Source organism: Entelurus aequoreus, linkage group LG06 (assembly GCF_033978785.1).
Source record: "Entelurus aequoreus isolate RoL-2023_Sb linkage group LG06, RoL_Eaeq_v1.1, whole genome shotgun sequence".
Lineage (NCBI taxonomy): Eukaryota > Metazoa > Chordata > Actinopteri > Syngnathiformes > Syngnathidae > Entelurus > Entelurus aequoreus.
In genome coordinates, this window is record NC_084736.1 from 78,044,795 (window position 1) to 78,067,691 (window position 22,897).

Consider the following 22,897-nt stretch of genomic DNA (forward strand, 5'->3'; position numbering starts at 1 on the left):
CATTTGGGATACAGCGGAAGGCCTAGACCACATCAAGTACCCTCTGATTGAGGAAACCTGAAAAACACCTCATAAAACTTTAACACACTTCCAAAAAAACACTTAAGTACAAAAGAATGTGCAGGAAACATGAAATATAACACATTTTGATACTTTACACATCAAATCTTTATTAATGATTTCTAACACCTCACTGGAGTGTTAGGACACACACACACACACACACACACCCACCCACCCACACACACACACACACACACACACACACACACACAAAAGGTAGCGGTGTTAGATGTTATTCCACATGGCCAACATAACCAACCTGAACTTCTTCCAGCACTGTAATAGGAACAGGATGATGGGTTGCCATGGTGACGTTATTGAATTATTTCAGTTTTTGTCCAAATTTGGACCATTTGGGACATCGTCATCAAAATGTGTCATTTGAATTCATGTATCATTCTTTGCATGTGGGGGAAAAATATATATATTTTATTTGTTGGTGAATTTAGAGCTGCAGCCGTCAAGAAGTCTGCAGAAGGTGTACAGATGGACGTGTTTAGAATAGTAATGACGGATCATTACAGAGAGTGCAAGATGCAGCACAAGGTTGAAATATTAGCTCAGTGTATGACCGAAGGCGGCTGTCATATTCTCATTTTAAGATTAAACACAACTCAAAACAAAAGCACCAAATAGGAGAGAAAGAAAAAAATAAATAGAAAAAAACCAAACAAAATATTGACACTTACTAACAAAGCCGAGGAAAGTATTTTCTCTATATTCACATCATTTCTCTGACAGCTCGGATCAGCCTAAATAGATCAATATTATTAGTTTTGGAAGGAATACATTAGATGGACAAGTGGGTTCAAGTGTTTTAAGACTATTTCTATACGCCATGGTCATAGAGATACATTTTGAAACGTGTGTAAACAGACAGCGTGTGGAACATCACACGTGAGTCTTCAGTCTCGGGGAAGGTTTGGTCCGTTTCAAGCGGAACCGATGTGGTTTTCATGTTCGGACCTGGAACTTGCCAGCCTTGGTCATGTACTTGATGCCTTTGAAAGGTTTGTATTTCTCACCGTACATGTCCAGACGATTCACCTTCAGCCCTGTTCAAAGACACAACGGCTTTAATTCATCAGTGTCTTAACTTTCAACACAACACACATGAAGAAATGTTGCCAAGTGTCCTTTGGCGCCATCTTGTGGCTGATGTGTGACACTGCTGTCAGAGTGAGAGTCAGGAGGTTGTCAGCTGAGAAAGCTTTGACATTTAAGTAGATAGCTAAGGTTGAAATATTGCTCACTCTGCACAGATGGAACATATCAGTAAAACGCAGGGCCGGCCCGTGGCATAGGCCGTATAGGCAAATGTTAAGGGCGCCGTCCATCAGGGGGCGCCACGCCAGTGCCACAAATGTTGGAGAAAAAAAAAAAAAAAAAAAAAGTTGGTACTTTTATTTCTAAATACAAAAAATAATCCCACGTTAATTAAAATGCAAAGTAAAGCCTATTTAATAGAAATATTATTTGTTACAATATTACGCACCCCACCCCCCCCCCCCTGCACGGTGCGCTTTTTGGACGTCACCACATCAAAAAATCAACACAAGATGTCAAAACGGCCAAAACTGTCAGGTGCCCAGGGACCAAAAAATAGAAAAGAAGAGGAGGAGAAACGAGAAAAAGACAGAGGTAGCAGGTAGGTAACGTTAGCCTACATGGAATTATTTGTCTGTTACAGAATGTGATAGTAACCTGGCTTTTTAGCATTAAGCTAATGTTACATGATTCGGCAATTGCTAATCAATAAATAGCTAGTTCTGTTTTAACGTCGGGTTAATATTGTGGAGGGGGCTAAATTGTTATGGAAAATAATAATGTAACGTTAGGTAATTACAGTACTCCCACCTTACATTCCTCAGGGACATTTGTATTAGATCTTTTAAGCAGGTGTTTTTTGTTTACATTGTTATTGCCTTCTGGTTAGCTAATGTTTGCCCTGCAGGTAATAGTCACTTTTCCATCCCTTTATATATTAGGTATAGTTGTAAGTCTAGTTGTTAAAGTGCACATTATTAATGTTAATTAAGCAATATCACATGAGAGGGAATGCTGTTTTTTAATTTGAGAACTGCTGTGATTCGGTTAAAGATAATCATAACATAACATTCTCATATAATATATTATACTGTTACTTTGCATTCTGCTATTCAGCATTTCACTGTAATGATGACAATAAATTGATTGTTAGATATTCATTTTTTATTTTTTGTATTCATTTATTTATTCATATTTTTTTTTATCTTGTTAACTATTCTGATTGTTAATTTGCTTTCTTTAAGTAAAAAAAAAGGTCAAAGACAAAGCTATTCGGTTTTTTGTGAGTATATACACTTCACTGCCGATGTGGGGGGGCGCCACCTAAAATCTTGCCTAGGGCGCCAGATTGGTTAGGGCCGGGCCTGGTAAAACGGGACCTATGATTATTGTCATCTTCTTTGTGGTGTACATGCTTTGGTGTACATTCTGCATACATTTCACTCCACAGTCACTTTTATAACTCGTTTTTGAGTCTGTCAGCAAGATGTTCCATTCTGGAAGCATTGTGTTTTCTGTTTGTGTTTGTCTCAACAATTACATCGTTGATCTTGGAGTATTGCTCCGGGTACACCACTCTGTTCTCCCTCCAGCTCCACCAGACGCCGGTCCTTCTCTGCGTTCTGGATACTAAGAACCTTGACTTCTTCCAACAGCCCCAAGGGGCCTTTCTGCTGCTGTTTAATCGCAGAAATCTATTCAGACAATGTTGTTTTTAGACTTAGACTTCCTTTTTATTGTCATTCAAATTTGAACTTTACAGTACGGATAAGAACAAAATTTTGTTGCATTAGCTCATGGTAGTGCAGGATAAAAAAGCAGTAAGGTGCAGATATAAATAAATAGATTACTGTACAGATAAATATATTGCACTTTTCCATATGCATCCAGGTTTATGGATGTATGTTATATTGTCTTTATATTCCAGTTAAGTTCGCCTCCCTCTTCAGCTGTCACTACCTGCTTTGGCAACATGCTGTTGCTGCTTGGTAACGTAAGTAGGTAAGTACATTTTATTTATAAAGCGCTTTTCACAGATAAAATCACAAAGCGCTGTACAGAACACAGGTAAAGTAAAACAACAATTAAATTTAAAACAGGGGCAACATCATAAAAAGGATACAAAGGTAATTACAAATTATTAGGGGTGTAACGGTACGTGTATTTGTATTGAACCGTTTCGGTACGGGGGTTCCGGTTCGGTTCGGAGGTGTACCGAACGAGTTACCACAAGGACATATTAAGTAGCGTAACGCACGTAGTGTAAACAATGCACACCGAGGCACAACACACGGCATGCTAGCAGCTAACGGGCTAGGATAGACTGACCATACGTCCTCTTTTCACCGGACATGTCCTCTTTTGCGGGGCTGTCAGGGTGGAGTTTCTTAAATGCCTCAAATGTCCGGCATTTTGAGTTAGGGTTGCGTGTATTTTCAATGTACGTTCAGGGTTAAGAAGGGGTTAAAAACAAAACAAATTGTGCGCGCATCAGCATTGGTGAGGGAGGGGCAGAGACAGAGAGAGTTATGATAAACACGCATGCGTCGCCAGGCTCTGCTTTTTATCCATAGATTTATCACATTTAATTTTTTATCATCTATAGCAGGGGTGTCAAAAGTGTGCTCCGGAGGACATTTGCAGCCCACAGCTAATGTTTTAAAGGCCCACAGCACATTCTAAAAATACTATTAAAATACCGTATTTTCCGCACCATAAGCCGCACCTAAAAACCACAATGTGGGGAGGCGGGGCCGGCGGACCGACGGCGCCCGCTCCAAGATGGCGGCGGGGAGGCGTGGACGGCGAGACTGTGCGCGCCGAGAGCAACGCCGCAATTGTGACTAGGTGCGGGGATCGCGCACCTGGTCACGATCAGCTAATCCCCTCGCGGCGGTTAAAAGGCCCGGCCGACAGCGACGAGGGAGAGAGGAGACGGAGAAAAGGCAGCTGCTAAAAGACCACGCCAAAGGCGACGTGCTGCTGAAAAGCAGACGCAGACGGGAGGAAACCATCCTCGGCTACCACGGGCACGACGGAGCCGTGCTGCTGAAAAGTAGACGGCAACCGAAGGTGACGTGCTGCTGGAAAGCAGACGGCGGACGGAGGGAAACCAACCTGGTGCTCACGTAAGAGGCAGCTGCTGGAAAGCAGCCAAAGACTCTGTTGTTGTAAAAATAAAGCAGTCTAACCCGTCTCACGCAAATGTCTTCCCTGAAATGGTCCTGAGAACCCGCACGGCAGTGGGGACTGCCACACACAATTTTTCTCAAAAGCTGACAGTGCGGCTAATAACCCGGTGCGCCTTATATATGGATTAATATTAATATTTATTTTCATAAAGTTTAGGTCTCGCAACTACGGTAAACAGCCGCCATCTTTTTTCCCCGTAGAAGAGGAAGCGCTTCTTCTTCTACGGTAAGCAACCGCCCCCATAGAAGAGGAAGCGCTTCTTCTTCTACTGTAAGCAACCGCCAAGGTGAGCACCCGCCCCCGTAGAAGAAGAAGCGCGCGGATATTACGTTTCATTTCATTTGTGTGTTTCTGTAAAGACCACAAAATGTCTCCTACTAAGAGACACGCGTACAAGGTTCCACTGACTTCTGATATTCATGTGAACCGCACTGTGGATACAACAGGAACACGTACGGTGAATATTCGCACCACAGGGAATGAGAAGTCGTCCTTCACCGTGGTTCTAGCTTGCCATGCTAACGGCCAGAAACTTCCACCCACGGTGATATTCAAAAGGAAGACCTTGCCAAAAGAGAACTTTCCAGCCGGCGTCATCATAAAAGCTAACTCGAAGGGATGGCTGGATGAAGAAGAAATGAGCGAAGACACCGGGTGACTTTTTTCACGCAGCTCCGTCCCTGTTGATCTACGACTGCATGCGCGTCCACATCACAGATGGTGTCAAAAAACAAGTGAAGCACACCGAAGATGAATAATTCGAGGGATTTGTGGATGAGTAATAACTTCAGAACGTGAGCTTTAAATGTTTATTTTGTGTGTTGTGTGACACTAACGTATGAGCAACGTTGAGTTATTGATGTTGCTATTGCTCTGCACTATTTTGAGTGTTACTATTTTTGTGATTGCACATTTGCACATTACATTTTGGGAGTGAACAGAGTTGTTAGAACGCTGGTTTGTAATATATTATTAAAGTTTGACTGACCTATCTGACTGTTTTTTTTGACATTCCCTTTAGCGTAGCGTAGGTGCGGCTAATAACACGGGGCGGCTAATAGGTAAACAAAGTTTTGAAATATGCCATTCATTGAAGGTGCGGCTTACAACACGGGGTGGCTTATGGTGCGGAAAATACGGTAAACAAAAACATAACAAATGTGAAATAAAAAAGCTTAAAGGTTAAATGTAATTTAGAAAAAGTTGCAATGTTGACTAATAAAACAAAGCTGTTTTTTTTTTCTTTCAAACTGTCATTGCTCAAAACATAATATTGAATCAAAATCAATGTTACTATGAATTATTGACCTATCCAAGGTTCCCATTACTTCACATCAAATATTCCACTAAGAAAAATATTTTTGGTGGAAAATTTTGCAAATTTGGTAAATAAATAATCTAAAAATGTATGGGTCCATTTTAAGCAGACTTTCGAAATAATTTATTTAATATTTAGAATGCAAAAAAAAAAAATCCAGCCATCGTCATGTCTTTCATAATGATTGTGAACAATAGGCAAAATAAAAAATAAAAAGTGCAGTTCCCCTTTAAAGAAAGTAACCAAAGGAGGACAAAAGTGCAACACGTGTGTACCTGAGATGGCCATTTGCTGGATCTTTAATTGGATGTTAATAGTGGGGTTCTCGTCAGGTTTGGAGGCGCCTGCCTGCAGACTCATGGTGCCTTTGAGACTGGGAAGCTTCTGGGGGTTGATCTTCCCTACATCCCAAGTCAATAACTAACCAAAACAACAAACATGTGAGTGTGTGACAACTTGAACAGCAGACAATCCATCCCACATATTCTATATTCCAGTGTTTTACCTTAGTGACTGGGTCAAAGGTGTATGTTCCTTGGGAGGCGTTAAGACTGGCATTTAGGACACCGCGAGGGAGTTGACTGCTGACGAGCACAGACTCCACAGACTTGCCCATGGTCTGCTTTGGGCCCAGGGTCAAGTCAAATCGGCCCTGGGAACTGCCTTCTCGGAATGTAATGTTGTGCTTGACGTACACTGGAATGGCCACCAGGCTGAAGAGGGAAGACATGTGGATGAGTTATGCAACTAGGGATGATGTTTGATAAGAAATTATCGAGTTCGAGCCCATTATCGAATCCTCTTATCGAACCGATTCCTTATCGAATCCAGATAGGTTGTTGTATATGGAAAAAAACACAATATTTGGTTCAACAAAAGCTCACTTTTATTTTATAAGAAAAAAATAAAATAAAATAAATAAATATTGACTGTTACCCCCATAAAAAATATATATATATTGACTGTTGTTACCCAAAGTATATTAAGTGGGATTTTTCAGAAAAACTAATATATACAGTAACACAAAAACAACCTGTCTCTGTGATCACTATAGGTGTATAAATAATAATATAGTGTTAAATAAAATCAATCCCTTGGGCACAAAACTGAAAATAATACAACTCTCCAAAAAGTGCACTTCTGCTGCTATTGGAACATACCAACTACACACACTATGACACTAAGAACACCACAGTCATCAATCAACAATTATTCCCCCCTTACATGAGCGTGAAGCCTGGCAATAATTGCATGTTGCCTGTTCTGCCCTCACTATACGTGTTGAGGTTATACAGCTTGGCAGACAGCTAACAAACAATCCGAAGCAGATTAATCCATTTAGGCGCTTTATTGTTGTTGATCTTGCTTTGTCTTTTCCTATCTTTACTTTTGTCTTGCACTGGACTGTTATTTATTTATTTTTTAAACTGAAATACACACAATGACAAATGTATAAGCTATATGACCCATAACCTCCCTGCTTGGCACTCAGCAACAAAGGGTTGGAGTTGGGGGTTAAATCACCAAAATGATTCCCGGGCGCGGCGCCGCTGCTGCCCACTGCTCCCCAAGGGGATGGGACAAATGCAGAGGACAAATTTCACCACATCTAGTGTGTGTGAGACAATCATTGGTACTTTAATCTTAATCTTAAACATACTGAAATGTAATACACAATATGTAAATATTAGCTTCACACAAATATACAGTACTATCATCAAACAAATACTTCTGAGTGTTGAAACTATTTCGATGGTGGAAATACACGACTGGCAGCCATTTTAAGTCCTCAAAACATCCATTGAAACAGTGCACAAAAATCGTTTTTCAATAAACACCTTAGTATCAAACTTAACCACTTTCCACCTTAATATTGAGTTACATAAACAAGTTAAACAGTTTACTTACAGACTTATCTTTTCCAAGGCTTGTAAGAGCTAACACAACTTGTCTTCTTCTCAACTGTCTCGCCAACACGGAAGTGCCCAAACTAATGACGCGTAGTATTTTCATATCGCCACAAGGTGTCAGTAAGAGTCTACAATCAAATGGGCATAACATTGCAGTCCCACAGGGCATTTCCTGTACGTGGGAAGGGATTCGTTCCCAGGGATTCGAATAAAGAACCAACTCTTTTTCTTTACTATAGTGGCCTCGATAACGGGAACCGGTTCTCAAAAAGGGATTCGAGTCCATGGAATCGGTTCTTTTCTTATCGAACAACTGGGAGAACCGAATTCGAACATCATCCCTATATGCAACTGTATCGTACTGACGCCTTATGGATCTCCCTGGAATGGTCTGGACGCTGTGAACAACAGGAACAGGCTGTTCTGAGAACACCCCCGAGGACACCTCAACGATGGACGCTTTTGACCTCCCTCCCTCCTCAACGACACCTGGAGTCGAACTTTTGCTTGCATGCAGAACGGCCTCAGTCTATGAACATGACATCGACACACCCAAGACAATGGGCATATACACACACACACACACCCTCCCCCACCCCAGGCCTTCACCACCGCTTGATACCCCTTCGGGGTGATGGACGGCTGGCATCGCTTCATAGCAGCAGTCGACCTCCAGGGCCCCAACTCCCCGCCCCTCTGTTGCGAGTTGTCGTGATTAAATGTAACATGTTTATGTGTGCATGGCATGGAGGTTTCTTCCCACTCCAGACTAGGGCCCCTTAGGAGCCCAGTCTAGATTGTGTTTTTTTACTCATCTTCTTCCCCAGCGTTTTACCTTTTTCTTATCTTTTACAGGGCGCTTTGTGGCGACCCATCAGCGTTCCTGTTCTGTAACCCTGTACACTGTTTGTCTAATCTTGAACGGGTTTGTGCTGAAAACATAGTTTCATCCTATGGTTATGAAGGGCACAAAGGCTGTAGCATAACACCCACTTCTGAGAGCTGACGTGATAGGAGAGTAGCCGGAAGTTTCCATCGGGAGGGATGAAGGAGAGGATCCGCTCAGCCTCCCAGCGCTTGAATCGGACACACGGGTGGAAGCTGACATCATCCAGCAGCCGAGGATTCTGACACGGAAGAAATATGCTTTTCAGTTTGATTAGTCCCAAAAAGTGCGGCTATTGACAGTTTTCTGCCGGACACTACAACTATGTTCTCGTGGAAAATGATTTATAGTTTCTCTCTCCGCAAGATTTTACAGCAAAACATTTTATTGGATACAGTATTTCATAAATGCGAGTACAGCCATCACATTTCAGCAACCATTTTTCAGTGCAGTATTTGGTAAAGCATTGGTCTCCGGAGTCCGACCCAAGGCGACCCTCAGCCCATTTTTTATTGGTCAATCTAAAATATATAAATAGATATGCGTTTTGCATCTGAACTTTGTAAAAATATTTTGGGATTAAGATCGCACAAACAAATACAAATATTCAAGACATTATTTTTTTTTATATACTAATACAGACAATGCAAGGCTTTTCTTGTATGTACTTTTTAACGATTCAGCATGTCGACCTACAGAAATACCTCAATTTACCATCCAATTTGCTTGCGACTCAAAACATCTCAAATCATTCCCACCCAAAATTAATTTTAATCTGTGCTTAGACCCCCTAAAACAACACGTGACATCCGTCCATTTTCTACCGCTTGTCCCCCAACACGGATAGACTGCCTTTTAAAAAGAAAAACAAACTTTAAGATAAAACAATACAATAGTAGTACAAATAATTACAGTAGTTTTATGAAGTAACGTAATACAGTAATAATTAGAGATGTCCGATAATGACTTTTTTACAGATATCCGATATTGTCCAACTCTTAATTACCGATTCCGATATCAACCGATACGATATATACAGTCGTGGAATTAACACATTATTATGCCTAATTTTGTTGTGATGCCCCGCTGGATGCATTTAACAATGTAACAAGGTTTTCCAAAATAAATCAACTCAAGTTATGGAAAAAAATGCCAACATGGCACTGCCATATTTATTATTGAAGTCACAAAGTGCATTATTTTTTTAACGTGGGCGGGGTTGAGGTGGGGGGGTGGTAAGGGGTAGCGGGGGGTGTATATTGTAGCGTCCTGGAAGAGTTAGTGCTGCAAGGGGTATTGGGTATTTGTTCTGTTGTGTTTATGTTGTGTTACGGTGCGGATGTTCACCCGAAAAGTGTTTGTCATTCTTGTTTGGTGTGGGTTCACAGTGTGGCGCATATTTGTAACAGTGTTAAAGTTGTTTTTATGGTCACCCTCAGTGTGAGCTGTATGGCTGTTGACCAAGTATGCCTTGCATTCACTTGTGTGTGTGAAAAGCCGTAGATATTATGTGATTGGGCCGGCACGCAAAGGCAGTGCCTTTAAGGTTTATTGGCGCTCTGTACTTCTCCCTACGTCCGTGTACCACTCCGTACAGCGGCCTTTTAAAAAGTCATACATTTTACTTTTTGAAACCGATACCGATAATTTCCGATATTACATTTTAAAGCATTTATCGGCTGATAATATCGGCAGTCCGATATTATCGGACATCTGTAATTGTGATGATGTAAACAAGACGCACACTGTCTGATTGTCTGGAGCGGAGTCAGCATGTATGTGATGTGGATGTACTTTAATATACCCGGGATATACCTGAGAACAGCAATCTACAAAATGTGCAATGTGCTAATCTAAAAAAACACATCGGCGCTCTTTTACTGTTCCTTGTAGACATCGAGCGACAGAAGTAAATAATCTCCAAACACCAGTCGAGTCTCTAGCCTTAGTGGCCACATGCGTGGACAGCACCTTTTAGCTCTTATTTCCAAAATTGTGTACACTACTGAATTGGGGTCTTATGGCCGCTTATGTGGACACTTATACTGCCATCTGGTGGTGTCAGGAGAGTATGACATACAATGGAATTTGGGGGAAAAAAAGTGTAAAAATAAGAATAAGCATGTCACTACACATTAAGTACACATTTGTGTACTTATGGACTAAATACATCATATCAAAAGATGATTCTTAGTTTTTATTGTAATTAGGGTCCAATAAGCCCAAATAGCAAAGAGAAATAAAAAAAAAAGCATGTAAACAAACAGCTTGGGCCTTAAGAGGTGAACACCAGAAAAAGATGCTTGATTTGTTGCTCGTTGTTTTTATTAAAGAAAAAGTCAATAAAAGGATTGGAGAAGTCGCAGCTTTTGTTACATTGTATGATAGGCAGAAACAATTGAAAAATAGAGCAAAACATTATAATATAACAAAAAAAAAATAAACGTTAATATTGATTATGCATAACAGACTTGATTTTAAATGTATCTATAACTTTTTTTTAGCCTTTTTAACCCTTGTGTGGTGTTCGGGTTTGTCGGACCCGTTTTCATTTTTCTATTAAAAGAAAAATGATACAATTAATTAATTTTTCAAACTGACACTCACTGACTTTGGCTCATTTTCTGTGAATAACATATATCAGAATACATATTTAATGACCACACACCACACACCCCCCCTACACATTTCTATTACATATAAGATGTCCGGGTCCTAATAGAAGTGTGGAAATTGATGTTCTGTGTACCACACACACACACACACACACACACACACACACACACACACACACACACACACACACACACACACACACACACACACACACACACACACACACACACACACACACACACACACACACACACACACACACACACACACACACACACACACACACACACACACACAGCAGGCCTAGACAGGAGGAGGACAGAGTGTAGGTACACAGAACATCAGAGGGTAAAATGTGCGAGAAAATGAGAGCAGACAGTGTTGACAAACAATGTTGCAACCTTGTGTGGGAACCGCAGGTGCAGAAACGCAAAAGAAGAATCCCTGTGGGATGCAGAAACTGGCAGAGAAATTTTCCGTGCAACGTTCATATTGTTGTTACTCAGCCAGCGTTTGTGGGTCTGATGGACCCGTTGCATTTTGTGGCTTTTAATGCCTCACAAACACTTTTATGTTAAAATACTGAACAGATGTTTACCTTATCCCAATAAACATCTGTTCAGTATTTTAACATAAAAATGTTTGATTGTGAGGCATTAAAAGCCACAAAATGTAACGGGTCCATCAGACCCACAAACCCTGGCTGAGTAACAACAATATGAACAGTACACAAGGTTAAAGAAAATATATGCATCATCGCCGACTAAGTAAATGATATGATGATGTCATATCGGCCCTGCACCAGCCACAAGTATATCAACAATCGGTGAGAAACACTGTAATGTAAGGCATTTTTTCCGGCAGACTGAAAGGGACTTTGATATCCTTTTTAGTTGGGAAGGTTGAAAGGTATGTTCACACCTACCTACTGCAAGGAAGTCAGTCAACAGCTTCTATTTAGTTAGTTTTTTTCGTTAGTAGACTTGGAGACGTCACGTGGTTCTACTACCTCATTGTGAGGTGAACATGATCAATTTTAAATACTCACTAAATGAATTCCTTGTGATAAAAGGTTAATAATCATGTATTATATATACACTTACCATGAATGACAGTGTGAGGTCCGGCATGCCAGTCAGTTTGACACAGGCATCGATCACTCCCTGGATTTCTGCGGTTATGGTAGAACCTGAAGAAAAAAGTTGCATCACATTTAATAACGCACACATTGGGCCATATACTAAATACCATGTGTGCGGCCTCCCAGCATACCAGATTTATCAATAATGGCATCAATCTCCTCCACCACGTCAAAGTAGGCTTCGTTGTTGGTGTACTTGACTCCTGTGCGTCTCCATGGTACCACTGACAGCTGACCGGTCGGGAGCTGTTCACCCACGTTGGTGCTCCCTGGGTATTGATTACATGGCAAACAAAGTTTGTGTTGCAACCTACACAAGCATTATTTTCTGACGTTGTGATAATAATAATAATAATAATTATGAATGCTGATGAATATACACTACCGTTCAAAAGTTTGGGGTCACATTGAAATGTCCTTATTTTTCTTAGAAATGTCCTTATTCTTCTTAGAAATGAAGGCTATTCCACAAAATTGTTTGGGTGACCCCAAACTTTTGAACGGTAGTGTATGCTTAATATAACAGGTGACAATATAGACAGCTGGAATGGTCATTGTAGAACAAGCGCCAAAATAGCATTGTAAAATCCATAGCGAAAAGTTAAAGACCAAGCAATGTACACCAATCGTGTTTCTCACAGATTGTCAATCCATTTGTGGCTGTAGGAGCGTCATTAAATAATTTGCATATTTACCTTTTTTTTTTTTTTTTAAAGCTAAAAAAATGCTTACATATACTGTATTTTCCAGACCATAGGGCGCACCGGATTATAAGGCGCACTATTTTCTATCTTTTTTCATATAAAGGCCGCATTAAAAAGTTATGTTATTTTATTTTTTTTCTAAATGTAAAAGTCTTCCTTGTGGTCTACATCAGTGTTTTTCAACCACAGTCTGGTGTGCCGTGGGAGATTATCTAAATTCACCTATTTGGGTTAAAAAATTTTTTTTGCAAACCAGTAATTATAGTCTGCAAATGATGTGTTGTTGTTGAGTGTCGGTGCTGTCTAGAGCTCGGCAGAGTAACCGTGTAATACTCTTCCATATCGGTAGGTGGCAGCCGGTAGCTAATTGCTTTGTAGATGTCGGGAACAGCGGGAGGCAGTGTGCAGGTAAAAAGGTATCTAATGCTTAAACCAAAAATAAACAAAAGGTGAGCGCCCCTAAGAAAAGGCATTGAAGCTTAGGGAAGGCTATGCAGAACGAAACTAAAACTGAACTGGCTACAAAGTAAACAAAAACAGAATGCTGGACGACAGCAAAGACTTACTGCGGAGCAAAGACGGCGTCCACAAAGTACATCCGAACATGACTTGACAATCAACAAAGTCCCCACAAAGAAGGATGAAAACAACTGAAATATTCTTGATTGCTAAAACAAAGTAGATGCAGGAAATATCGCTCAAAGAAAGACATAAAACTGCTACAGGAAAATACCAAAAAAAGAGCAAAAGCCACCAAAATAGGAGCGCAAGACAAGAACTAAAACACTACACACAGGAAAACAGCAAAAAACTCCAAATAAGTCAGGGGGGGATGTGACAGGTGGTGACAGTACACCTACATTGAGACAAGAGCTATAGTGATACATGCTTGGTTATGGTTTAAAGTCATATCCAACAATTGCGACTTTGACTTTTTACTGTCAACTGAGTTTCGTTTTTTAGTGATTTCTGCTGGTGGTGTGCCTCCGCATTTTTTCAACGCAGAAAATGTGCCTTGGCTCAAAAAAGGTCGGAAAACACTGGTCTACATAACATGTAATGGTGGTTCTTTGGTCAAAATGTTGCATAGATGATGTTTTGCAGATCATCTTCAAGCCGCTTTCTGACAGTCGCTTCCGGATACGCCGTTTTGTGGGCGGGTCTTATTTACGTGGCTCACCTTCGACAGCGTCTTCTCCCCGTCATCTTTGTTGTAGCGGTGTAGCGTGCAAGGACGGGAGTGGAAGAAGTGTCAAAAGATGGCGCTAACTGTTTTAATGACATTCAGACTTTACTTCAATCAATAACGGAGCAGCATCTCCTCATCCGGAAACAACAACGCCGGAAATGTGTCCCGTGAAAAAACGTCCAACCGGAACTCTCTAATAACTAAGGTTCCTTGGGTGAATAATGTAAACTCACTATACCGGTATGTTTTAGTGCTTTAATGGCGAGTTTACTGACAGATATAAGTAAGAACTTTACACTACTTTATATTAGAAATGGCAACAGCGGAGGATGAATGTCCCATAATAAGAAGATAGAGAAAAAGAAGTAGCTTATCGACTACGGTGTCGGCACGGACTACAAAGGCGGACGCGCGCAATTTTTCAGGATTTGTGCAGATCCCAAATACAGATCAGCAGGTACCAGAAGGTAAGAAAAGTTGCGTTCGCAAAATATTGCGAAACAAAACGCCAGATAATGTCTTACCTTATACACACACCATAAAAATACTCCTATGTTGAAGCACAGTACAATCCATCAAGCGGTGCGGCTTCATAGATAAATGGTAAATACTTGTATAGCGCTTTTCTACCTTTAAGGTACTCAAAGCACTTTGACACTATTTCCACATTCACCCATTCACACACACATTCACACACTGATGGTGCTAGCCAGGACCCATCTGGAGCAAGGGTGAAGTGTCTTGCTCAAGGACACAACGGACGTGACGAGGTTGGTAGAAGGTGGGGATCGAACCAGGAACCCTCAGGTTGCTGGCACGGCCACTCTGCCAACGGCGCCACGCCGTCCCATAGCTTACCAAAGTCGTACTAAAACATTTTGATGGATTTTTGAGCGCCGTGTGTAATGTTCTGTATTTTCAATAGAACATATAAAATGTTGTTGTTGTTTACTTGAGTCATATTGCCATCATGGTGCAGTTTACACATATCTCTTATGTTTGACTGCCATCTACTGGTCGCACTTATCATTACACCATGTACCAAATAAAATTGCTTCGAGGTCGGTAAGCATTTTAAGTGCGCCTTATAGCATTCTTGCCAACCTTGAGACCTCCAATATCGGGAGGTGGGGGTAGGGGTTGGGGGGGCGTGGTTATTTACAGCTAGAATTCACAAACTCGAGTATTTCATATATATATATATATATATATATATATATATATATATATATATATATATATATATATATATATATATATATATATATGTATGAAATACTTGACTTTCAGTGAATTCTAGCTATATATATATATATATATATATTTATTTTATTTACATAAAAGAAATACTTGAATTTCAGTGTTCCGGGGTGGGGGGGGGGGTCGTGGTTATTTACAGCTAGAATTCACCAACTCGAGGATTTCATATATATATATATATATATATATATATATATATATATATATATATATATATATATATATATATATATATATATATATATATATATATATATATATATGTATGTATGAAATACTTGACTTTCAGTGAATTCTAGCTATATATATATATATATATATATATATATATATATATATATATATATATATATATATATATATATATATATATATTTATTTTATTTACATAAAATAAATACTTGAATTTCAGTGTTCCGGGGTGTGGGGGGGGGGGGGGGGGCGTGGTTATTTACAGCTAGAATTAACCAACTCGAGTATTTCATATATATATATACATATATATATATATATATATATGTATGAAATACTTGACTTTCAATGAAATTGAATTCTAGCTATATATATATATATATATATATATATATATATATATATATATATATATATATATATATATATATATATATATATTTATTTACATAAAAGAAATACTTGAATTTCAGTGTTCCGGTGGCTATCCATTAGATGGCAGTATTGTCCTGTTTAACTTCTCCGTTCATGATGAGTGTATCATTTCGGCCACCGTGTTCAATGGAGAAGTCTGTTCTACATATTTACAGGCAACATACATACCTTCCCCTTCGAACGTCTCCTTGTTGTGTGCGCAGTTGTGCACTCTACTCTCTAAAAGCCCTAGATGTTATGACGTCATTGGGCAGGCAAGCTGTTTATATTGTGGGAAAGCGGACGTGAGAACAGGCTGTCCCCACTCAGTCTCAGGTCCGCATTGAGCTGGAGGGGGCGTGGCCTCCAGCTCCGGCTGAATACCGGGAGAAAATCTCTGCCGGGAGGTTGTCGGGAGAGGCGCTGAATACCGGGATTCTCCCGCTAAAAACGGGAGGGTTGGCAAGTATGCCTTATAGTCCGGAAAATACGCTACTGTAGAAGTGAAGAGTATAGAACAGGTTGGTTGCAGTTGACCGACAATATGTTACCTGTGATGGTGTTGACCATTGTACGGAGGATGGTGGGGGGCTTGATAAGCTCTTTGAGGATGTTGGACTCGGTGGCCAGGGGGAAGCCATTGTCCAGCATCTCCTCCAGTAGTTCATAGACCACAACCACATTGTCTTTAATGGCAGCCTCTGTGCAGACACCGAAATAGTCCTGTTAACACACGATACATAGTGAGACTCTTGTTGGGACAGGAGAAGAAACCAAAAAAAAACAACAATTCTTACTGAAGCAGAGAATTCAGTGCAAAGTTCTTGCAACGAGAAGACAAAAAAGAAAGGATAACCTGGAATGTGTCGACGACTCTGTGCAGAAACTCAATGACAAAGAGTGGCGGCACCTCACTCTGGATGACAGCCACAAAGTAGATGCGGTGTCTGAGGACGTTGATGAGGTAGTGATGCGGGGTGGGGATCACAGGCGGGACATTCTCGGGCTCCGTGGCGCGCTCTTGGGCTTCGAAGAAATAGTCGCAGACGGAGCGGCTGACCACACTCTTCCAGTGCTTTTCCAGAAAGATGTCTCCTGAAGAGTTGACCAGGAACAGGCTATGGATCATCTTGGCTGGGGGGCTACAAATACAATGAATGACACATAACAGTTAGACAGACTGCGATAACGAGATATGTTATATGTACACAATAGTTTAATTATTTCAAAACAGGCTACAAAGGCTCCTAATTTGACTGCTGACGTATGCAGTAACATGCATCATTTCTGTTTGTACCATTTTCTCATGCTGGATGCTGGACAATATCTGGCTACTTTCTTTCTTTCTTTTAGTTTATTTCGAACATGAACACATTTACATCATAATACATCACACAATTTCATATCATTTCATTTACATCATGCCCGAAAAGGAGTAGGAAGAAGCAAAGCTTATTTAATCCTGCCCCTTTCCCACTTCAAAGCATTTACAATTATATAAAATCATTTACTGACCTTTTTATATAATAAAATAACATCTATGAATTAGTATATACAACAGTTTGTAATATGTAATTAATTAATTCAGTCATTATTAACATACTGAGATGAAGAATATTTTCAATAAGGTTGGAAGTTTTTCTCATGATTCTTCTTCTTTGTACTTTGTAAGCACTATTAATTTAAACAACCTCTTAAACTGGATCATGTCAGTACAATTTTTAACTTCTTTACTTAATCCATTCCATAATTTAATTCCACATACTGTTATGCTAAAAGTTTTAAGTGTTGTACGTGCATATAAATGTTTTAAAATATTTTTTCCTCTAAGGTTATATTTCTCCTCTTTAGTTGAGAAGAAATGTTGTACATTCTTTGCTAGCAGGTTATAGATTGCTTTGTACATCATTTTAGCTGTTTGCAATTTTACCAAATCACCAAACTTTAATATTTTTGACTTAATAAATAAAGTGTTTGTATGTTCTCTATATCCAACATTATGTACTATTCTAACTGATCTTTTTTGTAACATGGTTAACGAATGTAGCGCACATTTGTAGTTATTTCCCCATATTTCTGCACAATAAGTCAGATATGGTAACACTAGTGAGCAGTAGAGAATATGAAGTGATTTTTGGCCCAGGACGTGTTTTGTTTTATTCATTATTGAAATGTTTTTTGCTACCTTATGTTGTATGTTTTGTATATGAGATTTCCAGTTCATTTTATCATCTATTAATACTCCCAAAAATCTGGTTTCTTTTACCCTTTCGATGTCTACTCCGTCTATTTGTATTTGCGTATGATGCTCTTTCCTACTATTACCAAATAGCATTATTTTAGTTTTACTGAGATTCAAAGATAGTCTGTTTTTGTCAAACCATCTTTTTAATTTGTTCATTTCTTCTGTTATTATTACTTTGTTGTAACATGGTTCTATCTACACTTATGTTCAAATGCAATAAGCACTTATTGTGACGACCAGGTCGCATGGTGATGCGGGGTTTGTTCTCCCAGGATGCAGACGGACTTCGGACACAGCGTGCAGGTAGGAAATGATTTATTCAAGGAATAAATCGGACGGGAACAAACAAAAACATGCTCAAAGCACAGAAGGCAAAAACCAAAGGGGCTAGCGTGGAAGCTAGTATACAGGTAGCAGGAATCAAACTGTTGCGTGTAGCAAATTAGGAAGCCAGACTGGTTGACCGGAAAAGGCAGTATTAAATAGATTAAGATTAAGATTAAAGTACCAATGATTGTCACACACACACTAGATGTGGTGAAATTTGTCCTCTGCATTTGTCCCATCCCCTTGGGGAGCAGTGGGCAGCAGCGGCGCCGCGCCCGGGAATCATTTTGGTGATTTAACCCCCAACTCCAACCCTTTGTTGCTGAGTGCCAAGCAGGGAGGTTATGGGTCCCATTTTTATAGTCTTTGGTATGACTCGGCTGGGATTTGAACTCCAACCTACCGATCTCAGGGCGGACACTCTAACCACTAGATCAGGGGTCACCAACCTTTTTGAAACCAAGAGCTACTTCTTGGGTCCTGGATAATGCGAAGGGCTACCAGTTTGATACACACTTAAATAAATTGCCAGAAATAGCCAATTTGCTCAATTTACCTTTAACTCTATGTTATTAATAATTAATGATATTTACACTTAATTGAACGGTTTAAAAGAGGAGAAAACACGAAAAAAAATTCAATTAAATTTTTAAACAGTTTATCTTCAATTTCGACTCTTTAAAATTCAAAATTCAACCGAAAAAAAGAAGAGAAAAACTTAAAAAAAGAATTTATGGAACATCATTAGTAATTTTTCCTGATTAAGATTAATTTTAGAATTTTGAAGACATGTTTTAAATAGGTTAAAATCCAATCTGCACTTTGTTAGAATATATAACAAATTGGACCAAGCTATATTTCTAACAAAGACAAATCATTATTTCTTCTAGATTTTCCAGAACAAAAATTTTAAAAGAAATTCAAAAGACTTTGAAATAAGATTTAAATTTGATTCTACAGATTTTCTAGATTTGCCAGAGTAATTTTTTTGAATTTTAATCATAATAAGTTTGAAGAAATATTTTACAAATATTCTTCGTCGAAAAAACAGAAGCTAAAATGAAGAATTAAATCAAAATTTATTTATTATTCTTTACAATAAAAAGAATAAATTTACTTGAACATTGATTTAAATTGTCAGGAAAGAAGAGGAAGGAATTTAAAAGGTAAAAAGGTATATGTGTTTAAAAATCCTAAAATCATTTTTAAGGTTGTATTTTTTCTCTAAAATTGTCTTTCTGGAAGTTATAAGAAGCAAAGTAAAAAAAATAATGAATTTATTTAAACAAGTGAAGACCAAGTCTTTAAAATATTTTCTTGGATTTTCAAATTCTATTTCAGTTTTGTCTCTCTTAGAATTAAAAATTTCGGGCAAAGCGAGACCAGCTTGCTAGTAAATAAATAAAATTTAAAAAATAGAGGCAGCTCACTGGTAAGTGCGGCTATTTGAGCTATTTTTAGAACAGGCCGGCGGGCTACTCATCTGGTCCTTACGGGCTACCTGGTGCCCGCGGGCACCGCGTTGGTGACTCCTGCACTAGATAGTGCTACAGATTAGTGCTCGGGGAACAGGTGAGCTTCCCGAACACCAATCAGAGACAGGTGGAAACAATAAGCACCCATGGAAACAGAAAACAAACCCAGGGGTGCACAAAAACGGGAACTGAGGGAGTCCAAAAACCAAACTGAACATGATCCCGGCAGCGGATCATAACACTTATTCTTCTGTTGTTTGGATATGCTACTTTAGTTTTGGGAAATACGACAAATTTGATGGTACAAAATTCAGTCCAAGTACCGTAATTTCCGGACTATAAGCCGCTACTTTTCCCCCTCGTTCTGGTCCCTGCGGCTTATACAAGGGTGCGGCTTATTTACGGCCTGTTCTTCTCCGACACCGACGAAGAAGATTTGGGTGGTTTTAGTACGCAGGAGGAAGACGATGACACAATGATTAAAGACTGACTTTTCATATACCGGTAGGCTGGTTATTTTGATAACGTACAGGCCAGCACTTTGTATTACTTTGCACCGTTGTATTATTTGTACTCTGCACGAATGCTGTTCGCCATGTCAAAGATGTGAAAGTTTGATTGAATGATTGAAAGATTTATTGTTAATAAATGGGACGCTTTGCGTTCCCAAACAGTCATCTCTGTCCCGACAATCCCCTCCGTGGTAGCAGGAACCCCTATATACTACGCTAATTACACATCAAAACCCTGCGGCTTATAGTCGGGTGCGGCTTATATATGGAGCAATCTGTATTTTCCCCTAAATTTAGCTGGTGCGGCTTATAGTCAGGTGTGGCTTATAGTCCGGAAATTACGGTAGTTACATGAGCAGCCTTCATCATATCAATGCTGATACTGATATTTTTTTTTTAAATCATCAAATGGTAACATTTTTTATCAAAATTATAGTCCGACAAAGACACAGAATGGCGGTGTACTAAATACTGAAAGCTTTATTGTCAGCCAAATTGCTATAATTTATATCGTATAATAACTTGAGTTGAGTTTATTTCGAACATGCAAGCATACAACATGATACATCACAATTTCCAGTTTCTCTTTGTATATTATATTATGTATATTGTTTATATCGCGCAACCCTACTAGAGACTTTTGGAGACTGTAAACTGAAAGTAACATATTGCTCTTTTCAACCAGCGGAAAGTGCTACTGTGGGCAGATAAAAGCACTCTGGGGGTGGCTCAGTCTTTTTCTTTTGAGACAGGGAAAAAAATGGCAAAAAGAAGTGACCGAAGAAAGTTTGTAGTTCTTGACATATTACGTGTGGCTCTTCCTGTTTTTACACACCACTGCCCCACATAGATGGCAGTCCTGTGGGACACACTGTGGTATGACTCGTAGGGTTATGTCACTTCACGTGACGGGGCTGTAGAAAGTAGCCATTACACATTCCTTCATATTAAACAAACTACTACATGATATGGATTGTGCATTTGGCAAACAATCAGGAATATCATGACATTCATAGAATAAAGAGAAAGGAAGGAGAAATGTACAGTACATGTTCCTAACTGACCTAACTCTTGTGATGTTGTAACAAAAATACTAGCACCAACTCACATGACATGCTTTGTGGATAAAGGCAGCCTGTGCTCTGAAGCTCTCACAAGCCAACACAGGATACACTTCTTTAGTAGTTATTTGTTTTCTTTGGGGCGGGGATGTTCAAACTTCTTACATTTTAAAGCACCATGAACAGAAATACGTTTTGATACGTTTTGTGCAATAAAGATGGTCTAACCATTCAAATATAGGTCAATAAGCTACCTGAACTAAAACAGCCATATCAAATGCAAATGACTAATAGTGCAAAATGTACTAACACCATATGTCTCATTACACCTGACTATTTTATGAAAAAGCAACGAGCAGAAACTCTTACGACTTATTCTTGTGTTATTGGGGACACTAACATGGTTTTGCACTTGAGCCTGGACTATGCTTATGCAGAGTCACTTCGTCATCCTTTGTTAAAGTTAAAGTTAAAGTACCAATGATTGTCACACACACACACACTACGTGTGGCGAACTTATTCTCTGCATTTGACCCATCACCCTTGATCACCCCCTGGGAGGTGAAGGGAGCAGCAGGCAGCAGCGGTGGCCGCGCCCGGGAATCATTTTTAGTGATTTAACCCCCAATTCCAACCCTTGATGCTGAGTGCCAAGCAGGGAGGTAACGGGTCCCATTTTTATAGTCTTTGGTATGACTCGGCTGGGGTTTGAACTCACAACCTACCCAACTCAGGGCGGACACTCTAACCACTAGGCCAGTGTTTTTCAACCACTGTGCCGCGGTGAGATACAGTCTGGTGTGCCGTGGGAGATTATGTAATTTCACCTATTTGGGTTAAAAATATTTTTTGCCAACCAGTAATTATAGTCTGCAAATGATGTACCGTTGTTGAGTGTCGGTGCTGTCTAGCGCTCGGCAGCGTAACCATATTATACTCGTCCATATCAGTAGGTCGTGTGAGACGACGATTGTTTGTTGTGATCATAATATGCAGACGACAACGGGAGGCAGCATGCAGGTGAAAAGGTATCTAATGCTAAAACCAAAAATAAACAAAAGGTGAGTTCCCCTAAGAAAAGGCACTGAAGCTTGGGGAACGAAAACTGAACTGGCTACAAAGTAAACAAAAACAGAATGCTGGACGACAGCAAAGACTTACAGTGTGTGGAGCAAAGACGTCGTCCACGAAGTACATCCATACATGACATGACAATCAACAATGTGCCCACGAAGAAGGATAGTATCCACACAACTTAAATATTCTTGATTGCTAAAACAAAGCAGATGCAGGGAATAGCGCTCAAGGAAGACATGAAACTGCTACAGGAAAGCACCAACAAAA

General features: G+C 39.6%; 1 protein-coding gene across 1 annotated transcript in view; it reads right to left on the reverse strand.

Annotated features, from left to right (window-relative positions):
• Positions 1 to 472: 472 nt before the first annotated feature.
• Positions 473 to 22,897, reverse strand: part of ap3m2 (adaptor related protein complex 3 subunit mu 2) — a 26,401-nt gene continuing 3,976 nt past the window's right edge. Inside the window, exons 2-9 of the mRNA XM_062049687.1 lie at positions 16,789 to 17,074; positions 16,484 to 16,655; positions 12,305 to 12,442; positions 12,136 to 12,221; positions 8,524 to 8,657; positions 6,126 to 6,333; positions 5,896 to 6,040; positions 473 to 1,118 (exon numbers count right to left, since the gene is read on the reverse strand). Coding sequence (XP_061905671.1) covers positions 1,018 to 1,118; positions 5,896 to 6,040; positions 6,126 to 6,333; positions 8,524 to 8,657; positions 12,136 to 12,221; positions 12,305 to 12,442; positions 16,484 to 16,655; positions 16,789 to 17,061 — 1,257 coding nt within the window. The 5' untranslated portion in view covers positions 17,062 to 17,074 and the 3' untranslated portion in view covers positions 473 to 1,017. The remainder of the gene's footprint in view (positions 1,119 to 5,895; positions 6,041 to 6,125; positions 6,334 to 8,523; positions 8,658 to 12,135; positions 12,222 to 12,304; positions 12,443 to 16,483; positions 16,656 to 16,788; positions 17,075 to 22,897) is intronic.